The sequence below is a fragment of the Ornithodoros turicata genome, chromosome 5, assembly GCF_037126465.1.
Source record: "Ornithodoros turicata isolate Travis chromosome 5, ASM3712646v1, whole genome shotgun sequence".
NCBI classification, from domain to species: domain Eukaryota; kingdom Metazoa; phylum Arthropoda; class Arachnida; order Ixodida; family Argasidae; genus Ornithodoros; species Ornithodoros turicata.
In genome coordinates, this window is record NC_088205.1 from 81,864,136 (window position 1) to 81,890,954 (window position 26,819).

At 44.7% G+C, this 26,819-nt stretch overlaps 3 protein-coding genes across 5 annotated transcripts in view; 2 read left to right on the top strand and 1 right to left on the bottom strand.

Annotated features, from left to right (window-relative positions):
* Nucleotides 1–1,446: 1,446 nt before the first annotated feature.
* Nucleotides 1,447–6,216, bottom strand: LOC135394984 (uncharacterized). Of its 3 annotated transcripts, none has more exons than XM_064626127.1 (10): nucleotides 5,926–6,216; nucleotides 5,759–5,870; nucleotides 5,524–5,698; nucleotides 5,416–5,466; nucleotides 5,092–5,205; nucleotides 4,741–5,033; nucleotides 4,443–4,622; nucleotides 4,295–4,358; nucleotides 2,968–3,041; nucleotides 1,447–2,882 (listed from the first exon to the last, which is right to left on the bottom strand). In XM_064626127.1, the coding sequence occupies exons 1-10, from the start codon at nucleotides 5,996–5,998 to the stop codon at nucleotides 2,828–2,830; spliced, it is 1,191 nt and encodes a 396-aa protein (XP_064482197.1). In that variant the 5' UTR covers nucleotides 5,999–6,216; the 3' UTR covers nucleotides 1,447–2,827. The 3 variants fall into 3 exon arrangements, with proteins under 3 accessions (XP_064482197.1, XP_064482194.1, XP_064482195.1); XM_064626124.1 differs by having other exon boundaries at nucleotides 2,968–3,055; XM_064626125.1 differs by lacking the exon at nucleotides 5,416–5,466 and having other exon boundaries at nucleotides 2,968–3,055.
* Nucleotides 6,217–6,422: 206 nt separating this feature from the next.
* On the top strand, nucleotides 6,423–11,425 carry LOC135396257 (2-oxoglutarate and iron-dependent oxygenase JMJD4-like). Its single transcript, XM_064627280.1, has 6 exons — nucleotides 6,423–6,700; nucleotides 6,783–6,951; nucleotides 7,088–7,219; nucleotides 9,045–9,327; nucleotides 9,911–10,054; nucleotides 11,026–11,425. Exons 1-6 carry the CDS (start codon nucleotides 6,433–6,435, stop codon nucleotides 11,326–11,328), a joined length of 1,299 nt encoding a protein of 432 aa, XP_064483350.1. The 5' UTR covers nucleotides 6,423–6,432; the 3' UTR covers nucleotides 11,329–11,425.
* Nucleotides 11,426–12,185: 760 nt separating this feature from the next.
* The window catches only part of LOC135395963 (uncharacterized), a 372,855-nt gene continuing 358,221 nt past the window's right edge, over nucleotides 12,186–26,819 (top strand). Inside the window, exons 1-2 of the mRNA XM_064627047.1 lie at nucleotides 12,186–12,196; nucleotides 12,388–12,529. Coding sequence (XP_064483117.1) covers nucleotides 12,186–12,196; nucleotides 12,388–12,529 — 153 coding nt within the window. The remainder of the gene's footprint in view (nucleotides 12,197–12,387; nucleotides 12,530–26,819) is intronic.

Sequence of the window (26,819 nt, forward strand, 5' to 3'; positions counted from 1 at the left end):
TCCCAACTTGTTCCCGTTCGTGCTTGAACCGATTCATATGAACCGGTAACCGAAATCACATTTTTCGGTTCAGGTTACCGTTTCGGTTAATTGACGATGGTGAATTGCAGTTACTTTCTGGTTACGGCTCTTGAAAAAAGTTGGGTTCTAAGCAGTTTTCGGTTTACAGTTCCGTTCCTGTTTCAGTCCCTGCGCAGAACCTGCCCCATTCCTCTGCATTATGTTTTTCGTGGAATATTCAATATATTGCAGAATTAAGGTTTTCAATCGATCTGGGACATTGTCGCGGGTTAAACCCGATGAGTCGCGACTCATCCTGGTGGCACTCACGTGTCTGAACGTGCCGCGACGAAAGAAAATTTAACAACAGGAATGCGTGGAGAGCAGTTGTCAGGGTTGAGTCCAATTTTCTTTGCTCAGTGAAAAGTTACGAGAGGCTGGAAATGCATGCGGGACGAGTCGGTAAGCAATCTTGGGAGAATGCTGCAACATTTTTTTGCTTGTTTTCTTTTGCCCGTGCATTTGTAAATCTCAATTTGTGGAAATGTTAATTTTGTCGCAATAAGTCGCATCCATTGTGGATGAAGTTTCAGCGGCAAATGAGATGGCTGCTTGCTATGCCACACCAGGAGGGTCGGGTCTTCAAGGTCATGTCACACCGCTCATGGCTTGGTCTTGTAGGACATCTTTGTAAATTAAATTGCGCAGTGACGAAGCGACACCTTTCGGTGAAGATATTTTGGGTGGTGGCTCCTTGGTGAACGAAGCAGGGTCTCGACCAATGGGGAATGCCACTTGATTGGTCCTTTAATTTTGCGCAGTTCATGTACAGTAAAGATACACAGTTGGTTATTACTACAGTTGAAAAATACCTTTATTTGCTCACATACCCATGAGCACATACACGAGTCAATGGCATTCTAACAACTTGGTTTATTTGATAGGTCTTCTTTTTCTTTTTTTATCATTGCTGCGCAGAATATCTAAAAATGAGTTGGCTAATTGTTTGGATGAGATTCTCTTCTCCACAGATAATGCAGAAGATGTAAAATAATGTACAGTGATAATACTGGTATGAATGTGATTCTACCACAATTAAAATGACTAGAGGTAAATAAAAATAAAGTAGCGATATAAAAATAAAAATGTCTAACACCGGTTGAATGCAGATTTCTTTTAAGAAAAAGTGTGGTTTGTGTGTTTCTACTCCAAACTTCATAATTATGATCTGCTGTTTTATTGTGCAGTTTCGACATCCAGATCACATAGCCTGGATAATGAAATATGGATCACCCTGCATCCTTTCATGCTGCATATATAGTAATGTGGTTATGGCATATTGTAGGTTTCACTTTCCAAGCTGAACACTTATCACCAAGCATTAGTTCTGCGGAGCTGGAAAGGGTTTGTGTCCAGAAAAAAAAGAAAGATATATATATATATATATATATCTCCAACACTAACACATTTATCTTTATGAATCTGTTTGCAGATTTGTTACACATTGCTTCCAACACATCCAACAAAGCTCAACACTTGACATCATTTTCGAGACTACGTTGAGACGACCATGTCACAGCGGATGTGTGAAGGCTGCAGTGCACAAATAATACACAGCAACGAGCACATGCACGTGTAACAAAGATTGAGCAAAAAGGTGCATGCTGTGTGAAAGCATATAACTGGCTGCCAGTAATGCACTAGACTAGATGAGCGTATAAATAGCTTAAAATGACTCATAAAAAAGATCCCTGGCTTTTCATGTAACAGTTGAGAGTGACCATTACGGTGTCTCAACACTACGCTTCCTACTGCACTTGGTGCGACAAACTACAGTAACATTTCTCAAAAACTTTCAAAAGCATCCTTCAGTGATAGTAGCGAGAGACAACAGATATGGTGATGGCAAATGGGGGTCAGCACCAGAGGACAACAGTTTCACGTTACTATGGCAGTGTGTTCTACAGAAACGAGGAAATCGTATATCCCGTAAATGCCTTCACACATTTGATCCCAACTAGTTGAAAAGCTTTTTACTTTTTACCCCTTATTTTATAAATTTACGAACATAATTTTTGTCTGCCCCCAAATTTATGAAGAGCATATAAAGAGGACGAAAATAGACCCAAGAGCTCACTCCTGACGCCGAAACATTTGTCCGAAATACGTCCGCAAGGAGCATATCACCGAAGTCTAACGCCGTCAATAAAACATGCGGTATACTACTTTTAGTAGAGATGTCTTCTGCCTACACAGTATCATCACATATATGATCACGTTAACCAGTCGTACATTGTGAATATTTAAGCCAGCACCATCAGGTAGAGAGAACGGTACCAGAAGTTGCGGATGTTGAACAAACAATTAAGACGCACAATGAAAAACCACCTGATGGGCGATCTGAGGGACGTGGGGTTCAAGTCCCACCACCGGCACTCACTGATTTTCAAATGGGAGAGGTGGGTGACATTTCCAAAGGTTTCCTTGACAACACTACAAACTCGTGTCAAGTCCAAAGCACCAAAATCATCGACTTCTCTGCAATTACAACACAGTTTGCAGAGATCCTTGACATTATCCACAGAACATGTCACATTTAACCTTGAAAGCAGTTGATTGCTGCACATATTCAGCATGGCTGTACAGAGTGATGGAGTGCAATATTTAACATACACGTGAGTACAACAGACGTAATGGCACGGATGAGAAAACTTGTCGTCTGATTACAAAATGCTCGTGTCACTTGATGAGGAGGTGCTTGAGCTTGCATTCCTCCACACCGTTCCGCAGCTCCGCCAATCTCTTCATCCACTCTTCGTGGCTGGTGTCAGGTTGCTGCCTTGGGGACATTCCCGAGCACCAGCTGGAACGCTTCCCTAGATCTGCAAAAGTGAGATACAATGTCCCTAGTTTCCGCAGTGAAGGTCACATGACACAAGATAACCATATTCAAAGACCTATGCTCACATGGCAATGTGTCCCCAAGTCCAGGATCGAAAGTGCTGGACTGCTCCGTTGTTCGAGCTGGTTTTCTTGATAAGCTGGCAGTGGCAGACTATACAACATGAATCCGGGTCAGGGCAGGACATCATAAATTTAGTAAAACCATTTTTTTTCTTTATTTTGTTCATTACGCATCTTCGGAGACGCGTCTTTCCTTCACCCCCAATGTGAGAGGGTGAAAGAGCACACTATCGCTCCTTGCGTCCTGGAAAAAGGTTAAAAGAAAACAGAAAATGCAACCCAAGGTAAGGGCAGTTCGGATAACGTCACCCGATACATTTCTTTTTGTTTTGTTTCCGCAAGTTGGAGCTCATCTTCGACGCATGAGGTGGCACTGTGCTCCTTCACCCTCTCACATTGGGGTGAAGGAAAGATGCATCTCCCAAGATGCGCAACGAACAAAATACAGAAAGAAATGGTGTTCTTTCACGAATTTTTTGCGGGTGATCTATCAAATGGGTTTTTGTTCCGAAAACGGTAACGGTATCAGGTGACCGAAGGGACCAGATGTTCTCTTGGGACGACCTTGTAGCTTTTATAATTAAAACTCAACGATTTTTGGGCAATTAGTCATTCGACGGTTGAGCAACAGATGGCAAAAAAAGTCCGCCGGCCCAGAGATGATAGAAGTGAAAACAGGATGTCTATAGCCCTTAGTTTTTTTATGAAAAATCTGTATCGAAAAAAAAAAGAAAAGACACAGGATATGACAGACCCTGTTTCTTAATGTCAACACGCGTGCCATTTTCCACTTTCTTTTGACATATTCTACAGGTTTTCCTCATTTTCTCTCCTCTCTTCTCATTTTAATCCATTGGTCACTTAATTTAATCCAAGCACTACCCAATTTAATCCAGTGGTGAACCAAATTAATCCAGACACCAACCAATTTAATCCAAGAGCTACCCAATTTAATCCAATTGTTTACTGTGTATCCAGTCATGACACGACTGAATACGTACGGAATGCATTTGCATGTGTTGCTTGGATTAAGTTCGGTAGCGCTTGGATTAAATTGGGTAGCGCTTGGATCAAATTGAGTGACCAATGGATTAAAATGAAAACCTGTAGTAATTGCTTTCATGAAATTTGGCAGCTTTGGTCACTGCACGGTATTCTTGTTGTATTTCAGTATATTGTCTCGCTGTAAAATTGGATTGTGTAAGGTGCACGCTGTACCTTATAGTTAGCGTGGAGTTCTTGCACACTTAGTAAAGGCTACGAAACCGCATTGGCAGTTGTGATTTATGTAGCCCTATCAACAGAACACAACCCTTGTCTTCGTACTTACTTTCAGCAACGGCGCAAACTCTTTGTTCAGCGACGAATGGTACGCGGCTTGTGCTACTATGGACCTACATGATGATTCAGCACGTATTAGCGTTTCACAAAATTGGAATGTCACCTGCCAAACGTAAGAGTTGTATCAAAACACTGACCCGGCCAAAGCTTCGTCCGACACCTGCTCAGCGGCGCGCATGGTGAGCTGCATGTGGCGCTGACGTAGTTGACGCAGTCGATCGCTGATTCTTGTCAGGTCTGCATGACTCACGTGCCGTTTGTGTCTTGAAGGCAGGGTCGAAAAATGTGTCTTTTCACGTTCGCACAAGTTGGCAACCCTGCAATCATGTCAAAGGAAGGCTAGGACGCGCTATTTAGCGTTAGCCCGCTACAAAGGGTACAGCCACCATCGACATCGACATCGACATCTGACATCCCCCATTGTGTTACACTTACTGTGACTTTGGCACTCCATCCTGAACTTTTGGAACAGTGTCCTCTGGGAATCCATTGCCAGTGCGCTTTGGAGACTTGGCGTTTTTCTCCGATGATGTCCTCGAAGACTTCTGGGACATCTCCTGTTTCATGGAAGCCCTCATCTGTTCTCTAAGAAAACGATACTTCTCGACCGCTTTCTTTAGTAGCTCCAGTTCGTACAAGAGCGTCTCTTTTTGGCTCTGCAGTTCTTTCACGGACGGAGCTTTCTTCACGGGTTTCAGCGTCTGGGATTCCACTTTCGGGACCACAACCTGGAAGTTTGATTTTGTGATGAATGTGTGGTGTTTTTGTCACTGCTACTGTACTTACATCACTTCTATGTGTCCCAATAACATGCAGATCTGCTGGACACGACCTTGAGGTAAATATGTTCTGCTTATCTGGCTTGCACAATGATGGGTTGAACACTGATGGGTTGGACTCCTGCAAAGGCAGATTTGCCAATGTCACGCAACAACACTCAGTCGGGACATCTGCTGCGCTTTCCAATGCTAGCTAATGACTGCTCGTGCGAAAACAATGGCCCGGCAACGCAAGTGTCACCGACTGCTTAGGAGAAGCCCTCCGTACAGGACTTCGAAGCCATGTTTGCAAACTGGTGCCAAGACCCAATTTTGCGAATATGCAACTCACCAAAGGTTTTACAAAGGTAGATAAAGGAGGTACATCATCCAGGGATGACATCTAAAACATAAAAGTTGCGGTATGCAGTCACGCGTGCCTTCATAAAAATGATCTTACCAAGGAAGTACCGCTGTCGACCAAAGCTTTTTCTAACGCCGATCCCTCTTTCGCGGCTGCTAGTTTCCGCCGTTCTTTCTTGACCATATCTTTGTAGTAAGAATCCAAGGGATGTTCCCAGATTGTCTCTTTTGTAACCGAATTGAAATAGTAAATCCTCCCTTGAGCATCCTCCCTGCGGGTTGAAAACGATTCACTTGGACCAGAAGGCAACGTTAAACTGAGAGTGACTTACACAGGGCACCATGGTGGTGGGAGTGATACTTCAAGCCCAGCTTGAGCAATCCAAAGAAGATCTTGTTCATCAGGCAGCACTATTCCAAGTTGGTCAGCATACAGTTCTATGTCTGCGGTTAGAGGAATAAAAAGGTGGCGCTCTCAACGATGTAAGACACGAATTACCTTCTTTCGTTATGTCACCCGCATGTGGTACTTCTTTCAGAATCCTTTGACTAGTTGATGCATTCCCTGGCATATCGTTTTGGAGTTACATTGCAAGCACAGAGTGCCGAGTAAGGATGCTGGGAATCCAAACCCATGCAAGTGTTAAAATCAACGTATGTAATAAATCGAGCAGATTTTGTATGTCGGAAAAAGCGATGCGCTGCGGTAAAATAGCACCATGATTAAGAGTGAGCAGTGAAAACAGTACAAATATCTCGACGACTATGCAACGGTCATAATAACGCATGAGCAGACGGTGTTTACTAATAAAAGCATCAGCCATAGTATCGTATCAGAGCTTGGTAACGGATATTTTGCATATTGTGTGCAATATTTTCACCGAACTGAATATAAATGTGTAAAGTGATGTAATTAGGAATCATCAAGCGCTAAAAAATTTTATCTGCAAATGTTCGCGTGCGAAACTTTTGCTCGTCTGCTTCAGTTACGGTTTACTAATTAAACATGGCGTTATGCGCGTTGTCGGCTGCTGTCGAAAAGTGCACCCAGAACTATAGTTCTTTTGCGATTGAGAAAGCAAGAAAAACGGAAACGATGATATCGCAGATAGACGTAGTAGAGACGACAGAGAAGTATGAGGAATTCTTCAAACGATACCTGTTAGCAAATAGGCCGTGCAAGATATCATCTATTGCAACAAGAGATTGGAAGAGTTCCCGTTGGGTAGACAGCCACGGAAAGCCGGACCTACAGTATATTCGGGAAACGTTCGGTGTGTAAGTGCTTTTTCGTTGTAGACAACGCATTTGTAAAATATACATTTCAGAAATTAATGTGTTATTTTCTTCTAAAAGGGCTCGCCGTAGCACCTGTCGCCGATTGTAGCATCAAGTCGTACAATTCCCAACTGAAGTCTGACATGACAGTGGCTGACTTTGTTAGTTACTGGGAGAAGGTCATGAAGAATGGCCACGACTACTCAGAGACTCCTTGTCTTTATCTGAAGGATTGGCACTTAGTGAAGTAAGTTGATTGGCAAGCTTTAAATGATTGCATAATTATTATTGAAGAATGACAGGCGATTATGCTGGATTAAACAGAAGACGTTTTATTTCATGTGAAGGTACACTAATACAGTTATGCACGATTTTCATCTTAGGGACTTCCCTGTCTACCACGCATACAACACACCAACCTTCTTCACATCAGACTGGCTTAATGAATTCTGGATGCAAAGAACGGACCTTAATGACGACTACCGTTTTGTCTACATGGGGCCAAAGGGGAGCTGGTAGGTGGACAGTAATTTTTCAAGCTACAGGTCATATTTCTGGAGGAGGTATGCTTCTTACCCTCCCTTGAGGGTAGCATTTGCAACATCAAGGTCACCTCCTTTTTCTTGGCCCCACAACAAAAATATTTTATACCAAAAGAACAAAATATAAGAAGGCAAGCGAGATGGTGTGTAGATGAAGTGAACAACATTTTCACTTCAGTCTGAGGACGAGACAAGGGACAGCGGACAAATTCGAGTGTCAAGTTCTTGTCCCATCCTCAGACTCAAGGCAATGTTGTTCACTTCATTTTACTCCAGTCTTGAGTACGGAACCTGCACATATGCAACAAAAAGTAAGTATGTAAAGTGTGCATGGTACGGCTCTAATATAGTAGAACCTTCTCGAAATATCCATCTCTTCTCTGTCTGACTAAGGTTTTCAGAATACTGCACTTAAACACACTATCCAGTCAATCCAGTCTCTTGTGGTGCAATCCTGGCTAAAGGAAGATCTGCTGCTTCATGTGAACATGCGCCTGTGAAGAAACTTCATGTGGCATGCTCATGGGGGCCAGAATGCTGACATTGACGGAACACCCACGAAATATCAAAAATAATGTTAAACTTCTGTCTCTGGGCCCGCTGCAGCTTTTCGAGACCTCCATGTGAATATGTTAGGGCTTGTGTTATAGTGTTACTGTTTCCATCTAATGGTGTGTTGGCAGTATGCAGGGGCTTGGAGGCTCGAGCCTTTGCGATAGGAAATGGGACCCCCTCTCCTCTAGATTGAAAACTCTCCGCCTAAGGGTGCCAGTGTATTGTGCGGCAGCTCTCATAGTGCTGGCAGTTGATGAGGAAGTGGAACATTGTTGCACTGTGGAGCACCGCAAGCGGAACATACCCACTGAATAGTGGCAGTTGAAGAAGTATAACCCCTTCTACATTACAGTTGGGGCAGATTGCTGTATTATCCAGTTGGCCCACTTTAAACACAAGCTGCAGAGTTTGAGCAACATTCAAACGCGGTTGATGGAGTACCGATTATGGAGTTGATGGAGTCCCTCCGTGGCAGATGTCCACGGAGAATACGGACCATCGAGGGGTCAGTGGACTGCAAGAAGGCATGAGCTCTGACAGCATCCTGCACAAAGGGCTGAGTGCCACTGGTACAGACACGGTGGATGTTCAGTTGGCAGGCAGAGGACGTAAGAGGGATGCCATTAACTGTCTCAGTATCGTGGGCTCCTCTTGCCGGCCTCTCTCAGTGGGGTCATTTTCATATAGACCTCAAAGGGCACACAGAGCGCATTAAAGTACTTGTCAAGTACGTTATATATAGGGCCCCGACTTTTTAGGGTTACACCCGTATCCGTCCGATATTTACCCCCCGAAAGAAATCTGTAAAATTTGGGTTTAACCCGAATCTACCCGAAAACATCCGGGTCGCGTGGCACACTCGTAAGCGCGCATTAAAATAAAGTTTGATAACATCGCTGAACATTAGTTCCATGTTAAGACAAATTTTTATTAAACAAAAAAAAAATCACCCGAATACACCCGAATTCCTGACGACAGAATATACCGTAACGGGATTTAACCCGAATACACCCGAAGTTTCGAACGAAAAATATCACCCGATATTTACCCCCCCGAATCTGGCCAAAAATAAAACCCGAAAAAGTCAGGCCCTGGTTATATATATATTTAGCTTTTATCGATCCACATTGCATCGTACTTGATGAGATGGGATGGAAGAAACATACAAAATACAGAATTTGAAATGTACCTCATGTAGTATACTTGAGTAGTCCATACTTAACTTAGTCCCTTCACTGTCCAGGACCCCATTTCATGCAGATGTCTACGGCTCGTTCAGCTGGTCAGCCAATGTCTGCGGACGAAAGTTGTGGTACATCTTTTGTCCCGGTGATGAGAAATATCTAGAGGATAAGCTGGGAAACTTGGCTTATGACATCACTTCCCCAGACCTGCACAATTCTGCAGAGTTCCCAAACGCGTACAAGCTTAGGAACAGCGACGGAAGCCTTGGCATTACCACCGTGCAGGAACCTGGCGAAGCTATTTTTGTTCCCAGTGGATGGCATCACCAGGTCTATAACTTGGTAAGCTTTTGGAGTTTCTCAGCCGAGACAGCATTTTTGAAAATTTGGGATGTAATCGTTTGTGGTATACCTTTGATACGTCTGCTTTTGTGATGTGCAGGCCAAGAGAGTAATGTTCCAGTGATGGTGTGTCCCACTTTTATGTGTTCATATGTACGTTTGGCAACCGCTGTGTAAATCGGAGTTCCGACCTCTCACAACATGCATTACGTCTGAACCGTTTCGTATTTCGGTTCAGTTCCGGTTCAGCGAAAAACACGGATCTTTAGCGGTTCTTGGTTCAGGTTCAGTTTCTGTTCCGATCCCTGGTTTTAAATCTCCGCTACTTTTATTGTTTAGCAGGGTAACTCTGAATCCTTCTATTTGTCTAAATTCTGACGAGCATCATTCATTGATTAACAATTTACTCTGTTTAGCCATCTCGTACACGAAAGTTGCGTAATTTTATGTTCAGAATCGCTATACTCTACCTAGTAGGTACTCAGACTTTATAAGAAATGTTGGTGGGGGACATCATTCCTTTCTGCAACATCTTTGTTTGACATTCGCCATATTTTATCTTCTTTCAATGCATTCCTTTTAGGAAGACACGATATCCATCAACCACAACTGGTTCAACGGGTGCAACATCGACTTGGTATGGCGCAAACTGTGGCATGCCCACCACGATGTTGAAGAAGAGATCTCTGAGCTACGCGGTTCTGAAAACTGGCACGAACAGTGTGAGGTCAGTTCAGGGGATTGTGTCGTAGATACAGAGAGGGCGGGAAAAGATGTGATGAGTAGATCCCAGATGTTTTGGCACAAAAAGGAAAAAAAAAAGACATTTTTAGGGGACTAACGTAAGAACTGAAAATGTTGAAATAAACTCCCGAATTTTTAATACCCGTGTCACACAGCAGAGTGAATGTCATTCCCTGCAAATGACAGCCACACTGAATGTCATTTGCTCGAGCAAGATAGAGCTACGCAGCAAAGAAAAAATGTCGTTTGCTAATGGTGACGATGATGACGATCTGTGAAATAGTTTGACCTTGTTATGTGTGAATATTGGTGGGCATTTCTTATTAATAAAAATTAAATTAAAAACCATATGTATGAACATCATTGGCACAACTATTCTGTTTGCTTCGCTTTGACGAGCGTGAAATTGGCATAAGCCGTAACAGAATCCCAATCGACAGGCAAGATGGCAGTTATAGTACTGTGGTACGGTGTATGGGAATGGCACGAATCAGCTTGGCACTCAACGAGTTGACTGGGAAGAAGAGTAGTTTTTGAAAATGGTGCAAAGACTTCCTTCTGTAATTTCAGAAACAAAGAAACGCGGGAAAACTTAACTTTCCATGATGAGAGGATTTGCACTTCTGTTTGCTGCCTCTCTGCCATTGGAGGTACACAGTTGGTACGAGGGGGAAAAGCCAATAAGCTCCCCAAACTCATTTGCTGAGCGAATGCCAGTTCCATAAAACGGTGCTTGGTGTCACCGTGTGACACTGAATGAATGTCATTCACCGGGAATGACATTCAATTTGCCGTGTTACAGGGGGGGTGTAACATAGCCAGCAAAATAGGTGTCAGAAGCGATTAACTCGTTCAAGCGCGCAGTTTTTAGACAAATAGGAGTGCCACACCTTTTGACGTGCAACAAATGGGGAAAGATTGATTAGCATCACAGAGAGATTCCTTGCCTTGCAGATCATTCTCCGAGCACATCACGGCCTCAACGTGTCAGAATTCTGTTGGCTCTTGGAAGTGATTGCCAAAACAAGGTTGCGACTGCTGGAGTCTGAAGACTTCGAATCTGGCAATGATCCGACATGTTCGAAGTGGCATGTATTGTTTGATCTGGTGCAGGTTCTTGCAACATGGAGGAAGATGCTAACAGATGCTGAGGAAATTTTAAGTGTGGTGGACTTTAATAGAGACATTGTTGGGGAGATTGTTTCTACGCTGAACAGTCACTCTTCTACTGAATTTTCCTGTCTGTTTGATAGTTAACGTAGGAATGCTGTTATAAATAAGAGATTTTGTAACTGTTGTGTGACTCATCACTGTATACTATTTGTGGCTCATTATATGTGTGATGTATGCACTGCCCTGCACTCCACAGTATTGAGGAAAAGCTAATTATTTTGCTGTGTCGTAGCTTGCATTGCAAGACACAAACGCTTGAACACACTTCAGCTCTTATGTGAGCGGAGTGAGAGCATTGGCCACTCTTCTTGTGCCTCATAAACACGTGACCTCTCCCCCAGCCACCTCAGTTAAGCCCAAAAAAGCCAGCAGACTGTATAACGCACGCCCTACGAAATTCCAATCCCCATCCAAAAGCCCCTGCTGGTGGTAAGAAACTTGTCATACAAGAGCCCGTAAAAAGCTTGCTTTACGAGTGTGAATGTGAAGTCCCGCAGTGAGGTAAGTGACAGCACTGCCTGATTTCCCAGTCTGGGTGTGGGTTAGGGTCAGGGGTGCGAAAGGGGTTTCAGGGGGCTTTGTGAAATTTTGACACTGATTCGTGATGTTGAGCGTTCTGTAAACTCTGAAATGTAGCTGAGTGAATGATTAGAAAGGCGCAGAAATTAGTACAAGTGGGGTAGCAACGCAAATAAATGCTGGCATAGGTATGAGTATGTCTGTACTGCAATTTGACGATTTAAGTTGAAGTACTAAATAAGAGAAGCTTATATAGTAACCATGTAGTTGCGGATCCAAGGGGGGTTGGGCGGTTGGCCGACCGCCCCCCCCCTCCCCCAAATCATCACGTTAAACATTAAGATTCCTCCCACCCCCCAAAAAAAACAACAAAAAAAGAAACAAAAACATTGGTCTGGCTCCGCCCCTGATAGCAACAAAACATGGAATACGAGTAGGCAGAGCTGAAGACTACTACACGTCGTTATGCGAGGACCGCTTCATCGCCGTACCGCACCGTCGCTGCCGTCACATAGGGAATATTCTGGAGATGGAATTTCTAGAATGTGTTGTGAAATAAAATAAAAATACTTATTTTATTTATGATTTGAATCGACAAAGAATATTAATTAACTTATTTTGTAGCAAGAGTTTTACAAAAGTAAGCAGACGCAGCTCCGAGTTTCCCGCGCAGGGAAACAGACGACAGATTCCCGCAAGCGTTACCGAGTGTGAGGAAGGCGATACGCTGAACCAGGTAGCACGAATATCATCGATAAGCGCTTTGGTAAGTACGCTCCTTCAGCTTTTTGTGTATATGATCTCAATTATTTTGACTTTGAGGCAATAAGCGTATCACAGAAGCTGATCCTGGTCGTCTACGTACCTCGGTACACACGTCCAGAAAATGACCCGGGATGCTCATATCATGCCATGAAACACATCCCTCGACGTATGGCAGTGCAACCTAGACACTACTTTCTTCGTGAACCTCTGGATAGCCGTTAATGTTTGGATAGCAGACACAATACTGAACTCGCTGACGTAGGCTCGTGGCAACATCGCAGTTAGGCCTAGCGCGTACGCGCTGCTGACAGGCGGCGTAAAAGTATCGAAGCGTTTTACGTGCGGCTAGATAGTCGGTGAAGGTGCAGGTGGTGAATGCGAACAATCCTGGACATTTGTTGCAGAAGACCATTTTTCAGATATCAACGCGAAAGTCGTCTGTTTTCGTTCGGAATGAGCCTCACATACGAAGCCTCGTGCTACAGCCCGGCCATAGCTCGGCCATAGCTGCAACTCCGCTAATTTTGGAAAACAATAAGGACGCGCGGATCAGACTCTCATAGGCTATACGGGCTGGTTCGTGATGTTTGGTATGGCTTGGACCAGGTACAGGGGCGGATCCAGACCCTCGGTTTGGGGGGGGGGGGGGTTCTTTGTCGGAGCGCGTAGTGGGGGAGGAAGAAATCCAATGTATAAACTGACGTGTTTTTTTTGGGGGGGGGGCGATCCCCCCCTCTTGGATCCGCCACTGACCAAGTATCATAGTAAGAGCCAGAGCAGTGATTCGACGCTAGCACTAAACGCAACAGTAGGTCTGGTCGATTTCCCCCCTTTGACCAGCCATGCACCAGGCCACATTTACACTAAGATGCCTGAAGGGAAAAAGGGAAAGAAAGCACAAAAGTCACGATTATCTACGTATACACGCGCTTAACAGATAATTCTTTCGATAAGCCGCGGACTAGACTCCCCTGCTGCGAAACTAGCGCGAACAGCAACAATCGACCTGTGCTCTTTGCTGCATGTTTGCATTGTGACAAGACAGCAGTATTGACTGGGAGGCAGGCTGGGTTCACTTCAAGGGGAACTGAGTATGGGCAACATTTTCCTGGAAATCCCTACGACAGCTGATGGTGAGATTTGGTTCTTCCAGCATGACCTTGGTGTCCTCACCAATGATCAAAGCGGGAAACAACGGAGCAACCGTCGACTTTCGTGTTGTTCAGCGTGGACGAAACGTTGCCTTACTCGCACTCATGCAACCCCTGGCGCTCCCAACGGTTAAAAGTGTTCGTTCCTGATCTGCAACGTCGACACGAAAGCTACCGCGCAATGTTCAAGTGACCCTGTGCAATAGCAACCCTGAACTATCGTTCTTGGTCTCCTTTTCTAGCTCTCATGTACGGGTGAATTTCGGTTTCGAGTCTGAGTTGTGACAGCTTAATATTTGTGGTTCGTCACAAACACATCGTGCTGTGCGCGAGAGTATGCAGGAAAAAATAATTGAAGAACCATTGAGCACAATTTCGCGTCGAGCGCTGAGGAGCGAGAGCAGTTTCAATAGACCTCTACCCGAGAAACGTCATCATGACGTTGGTTAGACAGGCTGGAACCGAAACAAATCTGAAGGGGAGGGCTGGGTTCCACGAATGGACATGTCCCTTTCAGGGGCCATCGTAATCCCCTCAAAACCGCGGCTTTCGGGCGCGACCTTGTTCGTCCCTAACTTCGAGCGTAGTTCAAGTCTACCAAATTGGTGGCGCTGTCGAACACTGTGACGTCACTCGTTTACAAACAGGGAGAGGTCTATTGTTTTGGGGCTGGAAGACACGTGACCTCTGAGCTGCGATGCCGGAACCCGATGCGTTACGACATTTCGCGTCGCCGATTTTCTACGCTATTATGCGCTTTGGAAATCTTGGAGCGTGGATTCATATCGATGCAAGCAACGGTCTCTTACAACTGTCACGCATAACTTGGGGAGAAATATCACAACTCCTTTAAATGATCGGAATAGAAAAAGAAAAATAAATAGAGAGAGAGAGAGAGAAAAAAAAAAAACTCCGAATATACTTCGAAGCCTCTACTTTCTCATTTACGTCAACGTACCCTGTTTCATTACGAAACTGAAAAAAAACAATGTGATTATAGAACGACGGAATATTTTATAACAACCTTTACGTGTATCGCTTTCCTGACTCTCGCAGCTAGAATATTTATCGAGTTCCCAATTTAAAATCGTCCTGCCGCGCCTGCAGACGTAAAAAGAAGAAACGGGACAGTGACCCTTTAACCAGATTCACTTTTATTCCAAATCCGAACTTGACGATAAAAAAAAAATATCGAAGGAATAAAGGAAAATGAAGTAAGATAAGCAGCCATCAGAGAACCATGGAACATGGATGGTACGGGAGCACAGATTATATTGTGCAGATCACTCGGAAATTGGCTTCGTTTTAGAAGTTGGCGACGCTGCCTTATCTCTTGTTCTTCTTCTTTTTTTTTCTCTCTCTCCCTTTCTATCTGTCCTTGCGCTTTGTCCGAATATGTTCCTTTCTCCCCCCGCGAACTTTGGCGAGACATGCATCGTGGTCTGTACTGCGGTTTTTCTCTTTCGTTCTAGGGAAAGATTGAAATTAAACTGGAGTGGGAGCCCAGTTTGGAAATCTCGCATTCGGTAATGAGTTGTACGTACTTATGTTGCTCATCTCGTGCGAAAATAATAACGGGTTTAAATGTATTTCTTGTCGACTTTTCGATAGACCTCGACGTTGTTTGACGGAGGGAATTGTTCGTGCTTTAATCTCGGAGAACCGATTAATAAAAAGCTTTCAACCTTTACGATGTTCCTAAAGAGGCTTACCTGCACACATTGTTCTACATGCCAGAGTAGGCTATGCAGTTCGATCATGGGATCACGCATCCCTCTAGCTTGATTCCTGTTTTTTTCGTTTTTTTCTGGCCGTTCCCTCACTGGTTGGGCTTATAGCGTGTTGGCGAGAGAACAACCAGGCAAGTCCATAAACTCTGGCGTCGAGCTGTGACGTCGGAGGAGCGAGGGCCCCGCCCATTCCTATTGGTTCTCGTAAGCACGTGACTCTCCTGCGGCCGCCTCACTGTTGACATCACATGCTTTGTATAAGCTCGGGTACTCTACAGTGAAAACGAGGGTTTTACGACGACCTTAGATTTCCCATTCGCACCCAGAGACATAACGTGAGACAGAAAAAAAAAAAGGAAAAAAAAAGAAAGAAACAAGGAAAGCTGTTTTCTTTTTTTTTTCTTTTTCTTCCCGTTCTCTGATTGTGTTTGCTTTTTCTGCTTAATACTATCCGCGAAGCGTTGGATCTGTGAGGTATAGGCTTCGCGTTTTCTCTTTTGGCATTCTGCAGTTCTAAATTGAAAAGAATGACGCGGCTGTTTCTTCGCTCCGGCTTTCTTTTCGTTTGCTGTCGTCCGGTTGAACGTTCACGACGTTACGGGCGCGCATTGTGGTCGTGTCCTATATGATTGGCGCTGAGATCGGAGACCAGTCACTGTGGATAAGATGATAGCTTATCAGCAATCTCATTCCAAGTTTGCGAGTAGCACAACGGAGCTCCTCCGGGTCTCGCCTGGGGCTTTGTCCACGTGACCGCCTAATTTGAAGATTACTAATAAAAAGGTTCCACCCGTAATCCTCAGACGCTGTGAAGGGAATGTGGGCAGTCCCCTATACGAAGTACGCCCACGCACGGTTCTACGATACGCACGCTCCTCTCTGGCAATATTCCGCCATATCGGCAGGCAGACCGCTCGGCAAAGAAAAGCTGTAGGTTAAAAAGCGATAAAAACCGGGCTGTTTGGTGGTACATTTAAAAGCGATAAAACCCCAGTGCAGGGGACACAAAGCGAAATTTCGCTTTGTGTCCCCTATGTATGTGTATTCGCTTTGTGTCCCCTGCACTGGGGTTTTATCGCTTTTAAAAGAAAAGCCACCGACCCAGCCGCCCATATATAGTAGCATCAGGAGCGTATACTAATTGGCGGTCGGATGGATCATATAGACGCCTACTAACGACTCTGGTGAGCGAGGGCTTATCCTAATCGTGGCTTGATATGTTTTTACATGGTATGCTGTTATGCGCGACTAATTAGGATGATGCGACAGGGGCTGGTTACTTGCGGCTTCGCAGTTGCGTCTAACAAGTGCTCACTGGACGAAATAAACGTGGAAGTGGCCGAAAAAGGTCCCACACTCGTTAATTACTGCTCTTGTGCGCTAACCGCATGGCTAGGCCTCAACGACACGCAGGAAGTTCGCAAAGGACTTCAGTCAGACGAACCCGACACCTCTGCGCTAACCTCGTCTCGCTTTATTACCATCCATCATGTATCATGAGATGCCACCTACTTCACCATTTGTATCTGAGTGCAGTTGAGGGCGTGAAGAGGATGAGAGCCCGTTCAGTCCGTTCGAATTCGAGGTTCTTGGCAAGACGTCCCGAAGACCCGGCAGCGTGGTTATCGCATTTAACCAGTGTAATCGAGGAGTAGTGTGTGTTCGAGCCCCGCCGATTTATGGCTTCTTCGGCTAATTATTTATTTCGTTGTTGTTGTCGTTAGACTGATGTCTTGTTAGTCCGCTTGTGCGCACTTTCTGGTCGATAATTTTTTACCACGAACGCTTCCACGTAAATTCGGAGCTTATTTTCCATTTCAAATGAAACTAAATGAAGGGGCACTCGGCAAAGCTCGAGACCCTTTTACGTAGCATAATTACGTAGCATAATTACGTAGCATAAAGTAATGGTGTTTCTTCTGCGCCCTACGTAACCTTAAAGAAAAGCAAAGAACCTTCAACTGCAAGAAGAAGAAGAAGAAAAAATGCGCTACTATTGCACGAGAAAGAATTTCCTTAAGCTGCTTTTTTGTTATCTTTTCTACTTTGATGCTGCGTGGTGGTGTAAAGTATTCGGTGATGAGGAGGCGTACTTACACTGTGTGCACCTTGAAGGATAAATGAAATTAGACGTCAAGCGGAAGTCGGACGGCGTCTTGTCACGGCGCTGGCCCGGTCTCTTGGTGTGATACACTATATAGTGTGTTCGCTGTATCTTCTACGTTTTTACGCTCATGGCTGTGTATTGTCATCTAGTAGGGGGAATCTACCTATGAAGGCAGTTCCCAACTGTACCCCACATGCACATGCGTGTATTGACATCAAGTAGGTGAAACTACTTGTGGATGGAGTCAGTCACAGAGTTACAAGAATATGACACACCACACGCATTTGTTTAGAATTCTTGACTGAGCAAAAAACTGGAACCGGATGCTGACGGTCGTCACGTCACGCGGGAACGAGCGCTGGCAATCTTATTTAATTACAAATATTGTCCAGGAATTGTATCGAAAAATATTTTTTCACGTTTAGGCGCGACATTGGCCCAGTCTGTCGCTTTAATGATCCCGCGCATAAGCCGCTGTAATATTCTGATATAATAGTCGTTTAATGACCCCTCATACCTTTTTCAGCGTACGCCTATAGTTTGGCTGCTTCGTGCGAAACAGTTCGTGCTGAAATCAGGGATCGGAACCGGAACTGAACCCGAACCGAAAACCGGAAAAAACCGTTATTTTCTGACGAACCCGAACCGAACCGAACCGAACCCGAACAGTTTTTTTGCTTGTCCTGAACCGAACCGGAACTGAACCGAAAAAAATTGATACGGTTACCGGTTCGGGAGTCGGTTCAGAGGTGAATTAATTGTACTACTGACCGACCTTTTTTTTTGCTCACCTGAAACGGTTATCTCACACCTTTCTCTTACAATCGTGTACGGTGAGCGTAAGCTTGCTTGCGTGCAGCAAAATTACTGCCCGTGGACCGGTTAAACCGAGGCCGACAAAAGTAACTGTTCCAATCCATGTAAATGCCCCGACCGCTGACAGATTTTTTTTTGTCTGTGTATGTGCGGGGGGGGGGGGGGGGGTTCTCCCTGAGCCGAACCCGAACCGAACCGATATACCTGAACCGGTTCAAGCTGGTAATTTCGGTTCAGCGGAGCTAAACCCGAACCGAACCAATATGCATGAACCCGAACCCGAACCGGACCGAAAAAAATACCGGTTCCGATCCCTGGCTGAAATAAGCCGCAAAAGGGTGTACTATATGACTCTTCCTTCGTGAGTGTTGTCTATCATCCCCATGCTGGTTGGTTAAGTTGAAAACCTCGAGTGCGAGTATGTGTCTATCGAATAATCCCGTTTAATGGAGACTCCCGCCCTGCGTCTACATTGGCCTCGTCTCTTTTCCCGAAATAGCGTATACCGTACAGTTCAATAGAACTCATTAGCTTGTCCAGTTGAATCGCCGTGACACGCCTTTGATGTATACAAAGAGGGCTTGGGCGCATAATTAAGGGGCATTTTGACGAGGTCACAGAGGACTTGAGTAAACGAAAGAATGATTGCTGCAGTTGCTATACGTTCGAGCAACAACTTCGGGAGCTGTTCAGGCGTTGACGAGCGACTTCGCGTCTTCGTGTCTGTTAGCGCGCCGGCGGCATGGCTGAGTGGATGCAAAAGGCTACTCGTCGTTGATTGGGATAATTCCAAGGTCATGCGAAAGACTGGAAGCTCGCGGGATCGAATCCCGATACCGGCTGTCTTATTTTCTCGTCGTGTTTTCCCGACTTTCCGAAGGGCACCAAGGTAGAAATTTGGGGTAGTTGGTACATAGCCATGAGTAAAATCTTGCAGCCAAAGAGAGGACGAAGACACACTCCGTTGTGTCTTCGTCCTCTCTTTGGCTGCAAGATTTTACTCATTACTCATGGTTCCCGAAGGGATTTGCTGAAGTCTGCCCAGGACCCAAACCCCCGTTTGTATTCTCTTTTTCTTATTTTTTTTCTGCCAATAAATTCCCCCCCCCCCCCCCCGTTTGTAGACCGCCAAGTCACGTTTTTCTTCGCGGTGCTAACACTAAATAATAATAATAATAATAATAATAATAATAATAACAAAAATAAAAACGTGTTAGCGAGTGTTTGGTTCTCAGCACCGGCTCCACCATTTAGAAACGTGCCCGCTTTCTCCAGCCACGCTCGCAGAGGGATTATGTATCCACCCTGTTACCATGTGATTAACATTGTACCTATAGCTTACAACCCAAGTCTTCGAGACTCTTGTCGGCTAATCATATGCTAATAAAAATATCGTGTAAGAGGCTCAACGTAGACGAAATATTGTCGGATACATTGATTTTGGACATATTTTTCTAGCGCTTAATGCGATTAGAATTCTCGTTTGAGGTGTCTTTACTTTGTGACTGATGAAAAAAGTGAATGAAGCGGGCTCTTTTTGTAATCCTCTCAGAGCTCTCAAAGAAGCTTCCGAGGCCGAAACCGAAAATGTGGCCTCATTAAGCACCATAGAAATCACTAAAACCTGCCAGCTTAGACCACGCGAGCTGAGCAATTGCTTGCGGCGCTACACGATTTTAAAAGCGGATAATTTATTTTTCATATAACTTTTCGTTAATATAATCACGGTAGGACAGATTTGATTTGCGGCATGGCATCGCCTCCCTCCACGCGCATCAAAGACGTAAAAAAAGAACGGAAGGTATAGCGATCGAGTGGAGAGGCAAAACGTGATGGGGGAGGAAGATGTCTTTTAGCCTAAAGACGGGGATTTGGCCGCCGTAATGATCTTTGGTGTCCAGGATCGAAGTGTGTGTGTGTGTCCCCAGAGGGTCGCGACCAGTTTTGCGACGAAGCTTTTAGTGTGGCAACAGCTGGGAACCATCTTCCTTCTGTCGCGGCTCACTGCCTTCCATTGATACTGGCTGCAATCGTAAAGAAAGCCGCTGCTGTTGCCCGGATAATGGGCGTCCGGGAACAAGCTCTTTCTCTTACCTTCCAACAACGCGATTCCCAGCGGAATCTACGGCGTAGACAGGAACGAGCAAAAAAAAAAGAAAAAGAAAAAAGAAAACGTTTCAAGGTATAAACATCTCGTGGAAACCTCGGCGTTGTTGACGGAAAGCTTTGATCCGCTGAAATGCTGAAGCTGCAAAGAACTTCGCCGGCCTAACGTGGTATACAAGTTAGGGAGTGACTTTTTCGGGTTAAATGCCTTTTTCAGATTCGGGGGGTAAAAAATCGGGCGCTATTTTTAAACTTGTAATTCGGAGACAAATCGGGCGATAATTGTGCCTTCGAGTGTTATCGTTTTTTTTTTGTTTCTCCTCTTGTCTATTAAGTCGTTTTCTAATCTCTCTTTTTTTTTTTTTTTTTTTTTTGCGATATCGTGACCTTCCAGCGGTAATCCCCGAAGGCATAGACAGTGTTGACACACATGGGTGTATTGCTGACGCACGTGACGACCTTTGTTCGTCATCACTGGAAACGTCACTTGAGGATTTCATAGTGACTGGAATTCCGGGGGAAATCGGGTTTAACCCGAATTAGTCGGAGGTCAGTTCGGGGGGAATAACCGGGCGGAATCGGGTTTAACCCCAAAAAGTCACTCCCTATATAATATAGTCTATATAATTTGGCGGCTTCCCGTGTTCCAGATGGCTTCCAGAGTAAAGAAAAGGCCTTGTCGTTACTTTACGAGATGTACCATCAGTAGTCGTGACGACGCGGCCGTAGCCACAATAACCCGCCGTAACGGGCAATCGTAGTCGTAGCCACACGATTACTGTGCTTGGAACCGCCTGCGATTAGCCAAAAAAGGCCTAGGCTTTCCTACTGTAGGCGGTTGTAATCGACGGCTGTAATCAGGTTGACCGTATTGAGCGGGAGTGCCTACGATGCCAATCCTATACACCGTACGGGAGCTCTGTGGAAGCTGGAATCTCTTTGGGGCGTCATTGGCACTGCGCATGCCCAGAGCCCAGATTTCGCTTTGGATTTTGGGTATGCGTAGTATTTTTTGAAAATAGCGTGGGGCGAAAAAGCTGGCTTGCCTCGCTATCTCGGCGATGAAACATGCGATGAAATATCTTGCGATGAAACTCCCCACTCTCCAAGGCCGAAAATAAAGTTGTTGTTGTTGTTCGGCAGGCGAGAATCCGCGTGAGCGTGTCGCCTGCAAACGACCGAAAACATTGACGACGACAACAAAAGGTTTTGTCTTACGACACCAACTGTGTTTGCTACTAACGATGCAATGCGTTAATAAATGGCTTGTTCTGAATTTCTTTTTGTAACTCTCGGTTGTTAGGCGTAGCAGCAGTGCAAGCGAAGAACAGAAGAGGTTCAGTCTTCGTTCATATCATAGCACATAGCGCACATAAATCATAACACATGCGTTTTTGGTCCTCTATTCTCACGCACTCTATTCTAAAAATAAATTTTAGATTTTTACCAGATTTGTTTACAAGGCAGTTACACTTGGCAGAAGTTATACAGGAGGAGATCCCGTAGTTAACAAACTAGGGTTGACACCTCAATTATTGACAAAATGGAGCATTACTGAGCAACTCGTTTACGAAAATGACAATATATCACGAGCAGTCCAAAATTAAAAAAAAAAACATTTGCAAACACATTTGAAGGAGAAATAGAAATTTTGTAGTGGTCAACATGAGCTGTCCATTCCTCCTTCTGCTGTCCTCATTCAGGCAGTCCTTCTGTCCATTTGTCTTTCCCGAAACTCTGGGATATGTTGCCAACGTCAAATGTACACCAGCTCGCTTGTATATTACTTATATGTTCGATGTTTTCAAGGGTCCCACACGCAAGGTCCATCCTACATGTCCTACACGATTGAGGCTTATAGATTCTGTTTAGTCGAGGTTCTGCTGTTGGCACTAATCCCTCAAACAAGGTGATTCTAGACCGCGCGTTTGTGTGCGACACCACCCGCATATCAAAACCATTTCAAGCTCGCTTTCCAAAGCTGTCTCGTGGCGTGCAAAGTTGTACGGTTATGCACTGCGTAATATCATTGCGACACAAAGTTTCCCGCTGCAGAAGATGGAAGGGGAGGTATAATAGGATTAGACCAAAGTGGTGTACTTCTAGCATTCGCCTCGAGAGGGAGTCTGCGTACTTTATTCGTTTTTCAAAACGCCAATTTGGCGCGGACGGCCACGCTTGTTAATATTCATTTACTCTTCCACTTAGGCCTCCGAAGAAAACGCGCGCAAATAAGCAAAACGTTCTTCCCTTTGAACTCCTCGCGGACATTGGAAGATTTTTCCGGAACAAATAATTGCCTTTATGTATTGAAGCGCGAAAGGGAAAGGAAAAAATCCAAAATGGCTGCTTGGAGCGCCAGTGGAAGGTCGGCTTTCTCCAGAGGCTCATAAATTATCGGCACCACTACGTTTTTTTCCCCTCCGATCAATGCCGTGAGATGATGTGTATTTTTGTAGACACGCGCCGATTTTTTTTTTGTCTCGCTTTTTCTGGGCTTTTCTTTGTTTTTTTCCTTTCCCGCCTAAGGATGTTCGGAGTGTGTTTTGACATCCTGAGGTGCGTTTTCTCGTTCGTATATATCTATAGAGTGGTATGTCCGTAGTGGTATGTCCGTCCCCCTCAAATATTGCTTTGTGGAAGAAATATTTTGATGGCTGGCGGTCGACTTGGGAGTACTAAGCCTCGACAAGGAGTAATGAATCCTCAGGAAATAATTAGCCGGCCCCTACTTTTTTTTTGTTCCCCGTCTTTTTCACGAATACGGTAATTATTTTGAATAATGTACCGTTCGTTAGCGAGGAGGTCCTTTCATTAGTTTGCGTTTTTGGGAACGAAGTGATTACGTGGCATATATTTTCTCGTCTTTCTGCGCGCGAAGCGTTGTGCAAGATGCGCCGCAGACGTTGCGACGTTGTCTAATAATTGTTTAAGTTTAATCGTTTTTTTTTATTTGTATCTCCCATCTGACCTCGTAATGAATTTGAGAAAACCCTCTGAGAAACATGGCAGTATGACGACGAATAGCGGTAGGATACATATGTCTTCCAGTCAGTGCCAGTCTGATTTCTTTCTTTTTCTTTTTTCTCAGGGCCGTGTTCTGATTAGTTGTGTAGGCAATGACGCTTTCGCCTTTTTCCAGAAAGGGAAATCCGGCATACTCTCAACATCCGCCGTCTGCTCTTGTCACGTATTCCGTCGAATAACAGTCAAGCGACGCCACTATTTGGCGTGGGATTTTCTATACCGTGGTCATTGGCGGACGAGTTAATAAAATGATACCATAGTTTCGAAATCGACTGGAACGGACCGTCCCTTTAAGGGGACAGTCTGGAGGCGTTGACAGATTTTAAGAGTAGAGTTGCGTTCCATCTGAATCCAGCGTAGCGTCGTAGTTTTTGAGGTGAGATCGCGTCCGATTTCACGCTGACGTAAGCACTGGCTCCCCAGATTCGATTATTATATTAGATTATTATTATTTGGAGATGTGGTGAAACAGGAAATCAGTAGGTTTCCTCTAACAGGACCCGGAAGATACTGACAGTGCGACGTCGAGAGCACTGGCTATAAAATTCAGTTACAAATAATTGGTTGCCAATGTAATTTAAATATTTTGCACGGTGACGTCACAAGAAAGCATTCGTTCGTTTGGGGTCCCAATTGTCTCTTGAAAGTACTTAACCTCAAATCATCAAAATGAATCCAAAGACAAACATGGCGTCGGTCATGATCGTGATTGTTTCGTCGTAAAATCATGAATTACCATTATCATTCCCGTGTTCCGTTCCGTTCCATTCCGTTATGTAACACATGCTGTTTTTGCGCCACTAAACACCAAATAATCATCATAATCATCATCATCATCGGCATTCTCGTGTTCCGTCTTCTGTTCATAGCGCCAAGGAAATGCTACAATCGTTGTTACTTATTCGTTTCATGTACCACGCATGCTGCCGAAGTTTACTTTGTGACCTTTGACTTGCGAGAAAGACTGACTGTTCCATGTGGTGCCTTTCCGGATTAACTTCCAGAATAGCCGTTGGAATATACGATGAAGGCTACGGATCCACTTTCGTTGCGCAAAATTTCGTATTTCATTATTAAAATTAGATCCACGAACGTTGAATTAATGCTTAAACAACACCCTGGAATTAACATATTTCACGTGGATCTACAACTTTGGAATACGGTTTCGGCTTATTAAAATTCGACTCAAGTTGAGCTCATGCATTACATTACAAACAGGAGAATGATATAGCGTTTCCCGTTGCTTTGTCCGTGGAGGAGAGGTTACTTTGCAAAGTGACTGAGATTAAGCAATAATTATTGTGCTAACGCGTGGAGCAGTTCCCATACGCTATTTTACGATATCAGTTTAGCGAAGAACCCTATACGGTCAACCCTCGTTAATACGTATGACCAAGGCCGTTCCCGCAGATTTTGGTCATAAAGCGAATTGGCATATTAACGGGCAACATGGGTAATGCTCCAGGGAAGCCCTTCATAAGGGAAGTCTGTCTGGCTCTGTCTCATTTATTGAAGATGCAGATACTGCGGGTACAATATTTAAATTCAATAATTTATTACTTACAACCTTACAATTTATTTACAGTTTATCGACCAAAGAAATCCGTTAGACGCGTCTTGGTTAGAAAAACTGTCAATATGCAGCTTTTCCGCTGACTCAATTGGTTGTGGATGTGGTCTCAATGGAGATGTCCACTGTAATACCACAGATGTTTGCTATTTAATGTCACGCACCAAATTGCACGGGCGATGGCGAATACATACCGCGCGTACGTCATCCCTGGACCACTGGACTTGTGGGTCAGGAGGATGACTTGGTAGAAGCGGAGTGGTGACTTTGTCATTCACTGCGTGTACGTCTTCCCAGTGCTACTGGACTTTTGGGTTAGGATGATGACTCCGTCTGTGGCGCACGGTTACAATAACGGGGGAAGAATACGCGTATCTTTTCCCAGTTCGTCCCTCGAAATGTTGGTCATAGTCGGATTATCCAGTTGTCATAATAACGAGGGGACTTTACCCAGCACCGCCATTGGGAAGAAACGGTGCGCCACAAAAGTGGTCATAAAGTGAGGATGTCATACTAAGGAGTGTCATACTAAGGAGTGTCATACTATAGCGCGTGTCGACTGTATGTAGATACGTTAGCCTGTTTCAGTTGGCACGACAATACGGCCGAATTCTAACGATACGCGTATAGCGATTGGCCCTCCACACGGGAGCTGGTGGCGAATCACCGGACAAGTGACGAATTTATCATTCACTACGGAATATAGACACGTTGAAGAGATGGGACCCCTTAAAGACACGTCTTCCTAAGGAGTTCTTCGGCGACGTTCATTGCGGCCAAAAGCAGCCATTTCCTTCTCGATACATTGTCTCTGACAGCGAGAGAGCAAACAGGGAATCGACTGTTCTTTCGACGATTGTCGGGCGTAAACCAAACGTGTGGGGCATAAACCAACCTGGCCTTTTTTTTTTTTTATTGCATCCTCTACTTTCTCCTTTTCTCATCGAGGAGATAGGGGCGTCCGTTTGACTTCAGGAACCCGTATTCTTGACGAAATAAAAGAAAGCCTTTACCTGTCGTCTTGCGATAGATTATTTAGCGAGTCCGTTGTTACAGTGATGTCCACTGTAATAGCACAAATGTTTGCTATTTAATGTCACACACCAAATGCGATGTCCAGTACGTCGGAGAAATATCAAACCCTATACGAGAAAGATTCCACGGACATAAATTCGACATCCATTCGACAAGAAGTGTTCATCGTTGGTTCTTTTTTTTGTATTGGCTTCACCTGCATGCTGATTGGTTCTCCTCATCTACATTCTGCGTCCCCTTTTCCAGTATGGTCATCCGTACTAAAATCGGATCTGAGCGCTGGTTACGGAGGGAAAGCTTCAAATATACAGAATGCATGTGGGGAGAGGGAGCTGGTATGCCCTCTTAACGCACCTTTTGTTAAGAAGGCGGTACCACCTGCTACTACCCTCGCTTCCACATAGACTCAGCCTACGCTTGAGTCTAATTCACGGGTGCTATAACAACGTTAATTCTCGCGGAGCGCTCCGTGGCGGTGGCAGCTACAGAGTGTCACAGATATTGCGTAAGTGGATTTACTTCAAACTTCAAACCGTGTTTCACCGCACAGCATTGTCAGGGCCAGCCGGTCACGGCAGAAGAGAGAACGGTTCTCCTTCTGGAACTCTTGATGGCGGGGAGTACTCCACATGATACGTATTCAGGGTTTCAGAGAATAGCATATGTCCAACGAGTGGACATAATACAGTGAACCCTCGTTACTATGACCCCCGATAATCTGACATACGACCCTACTCTTGGGGAACAAT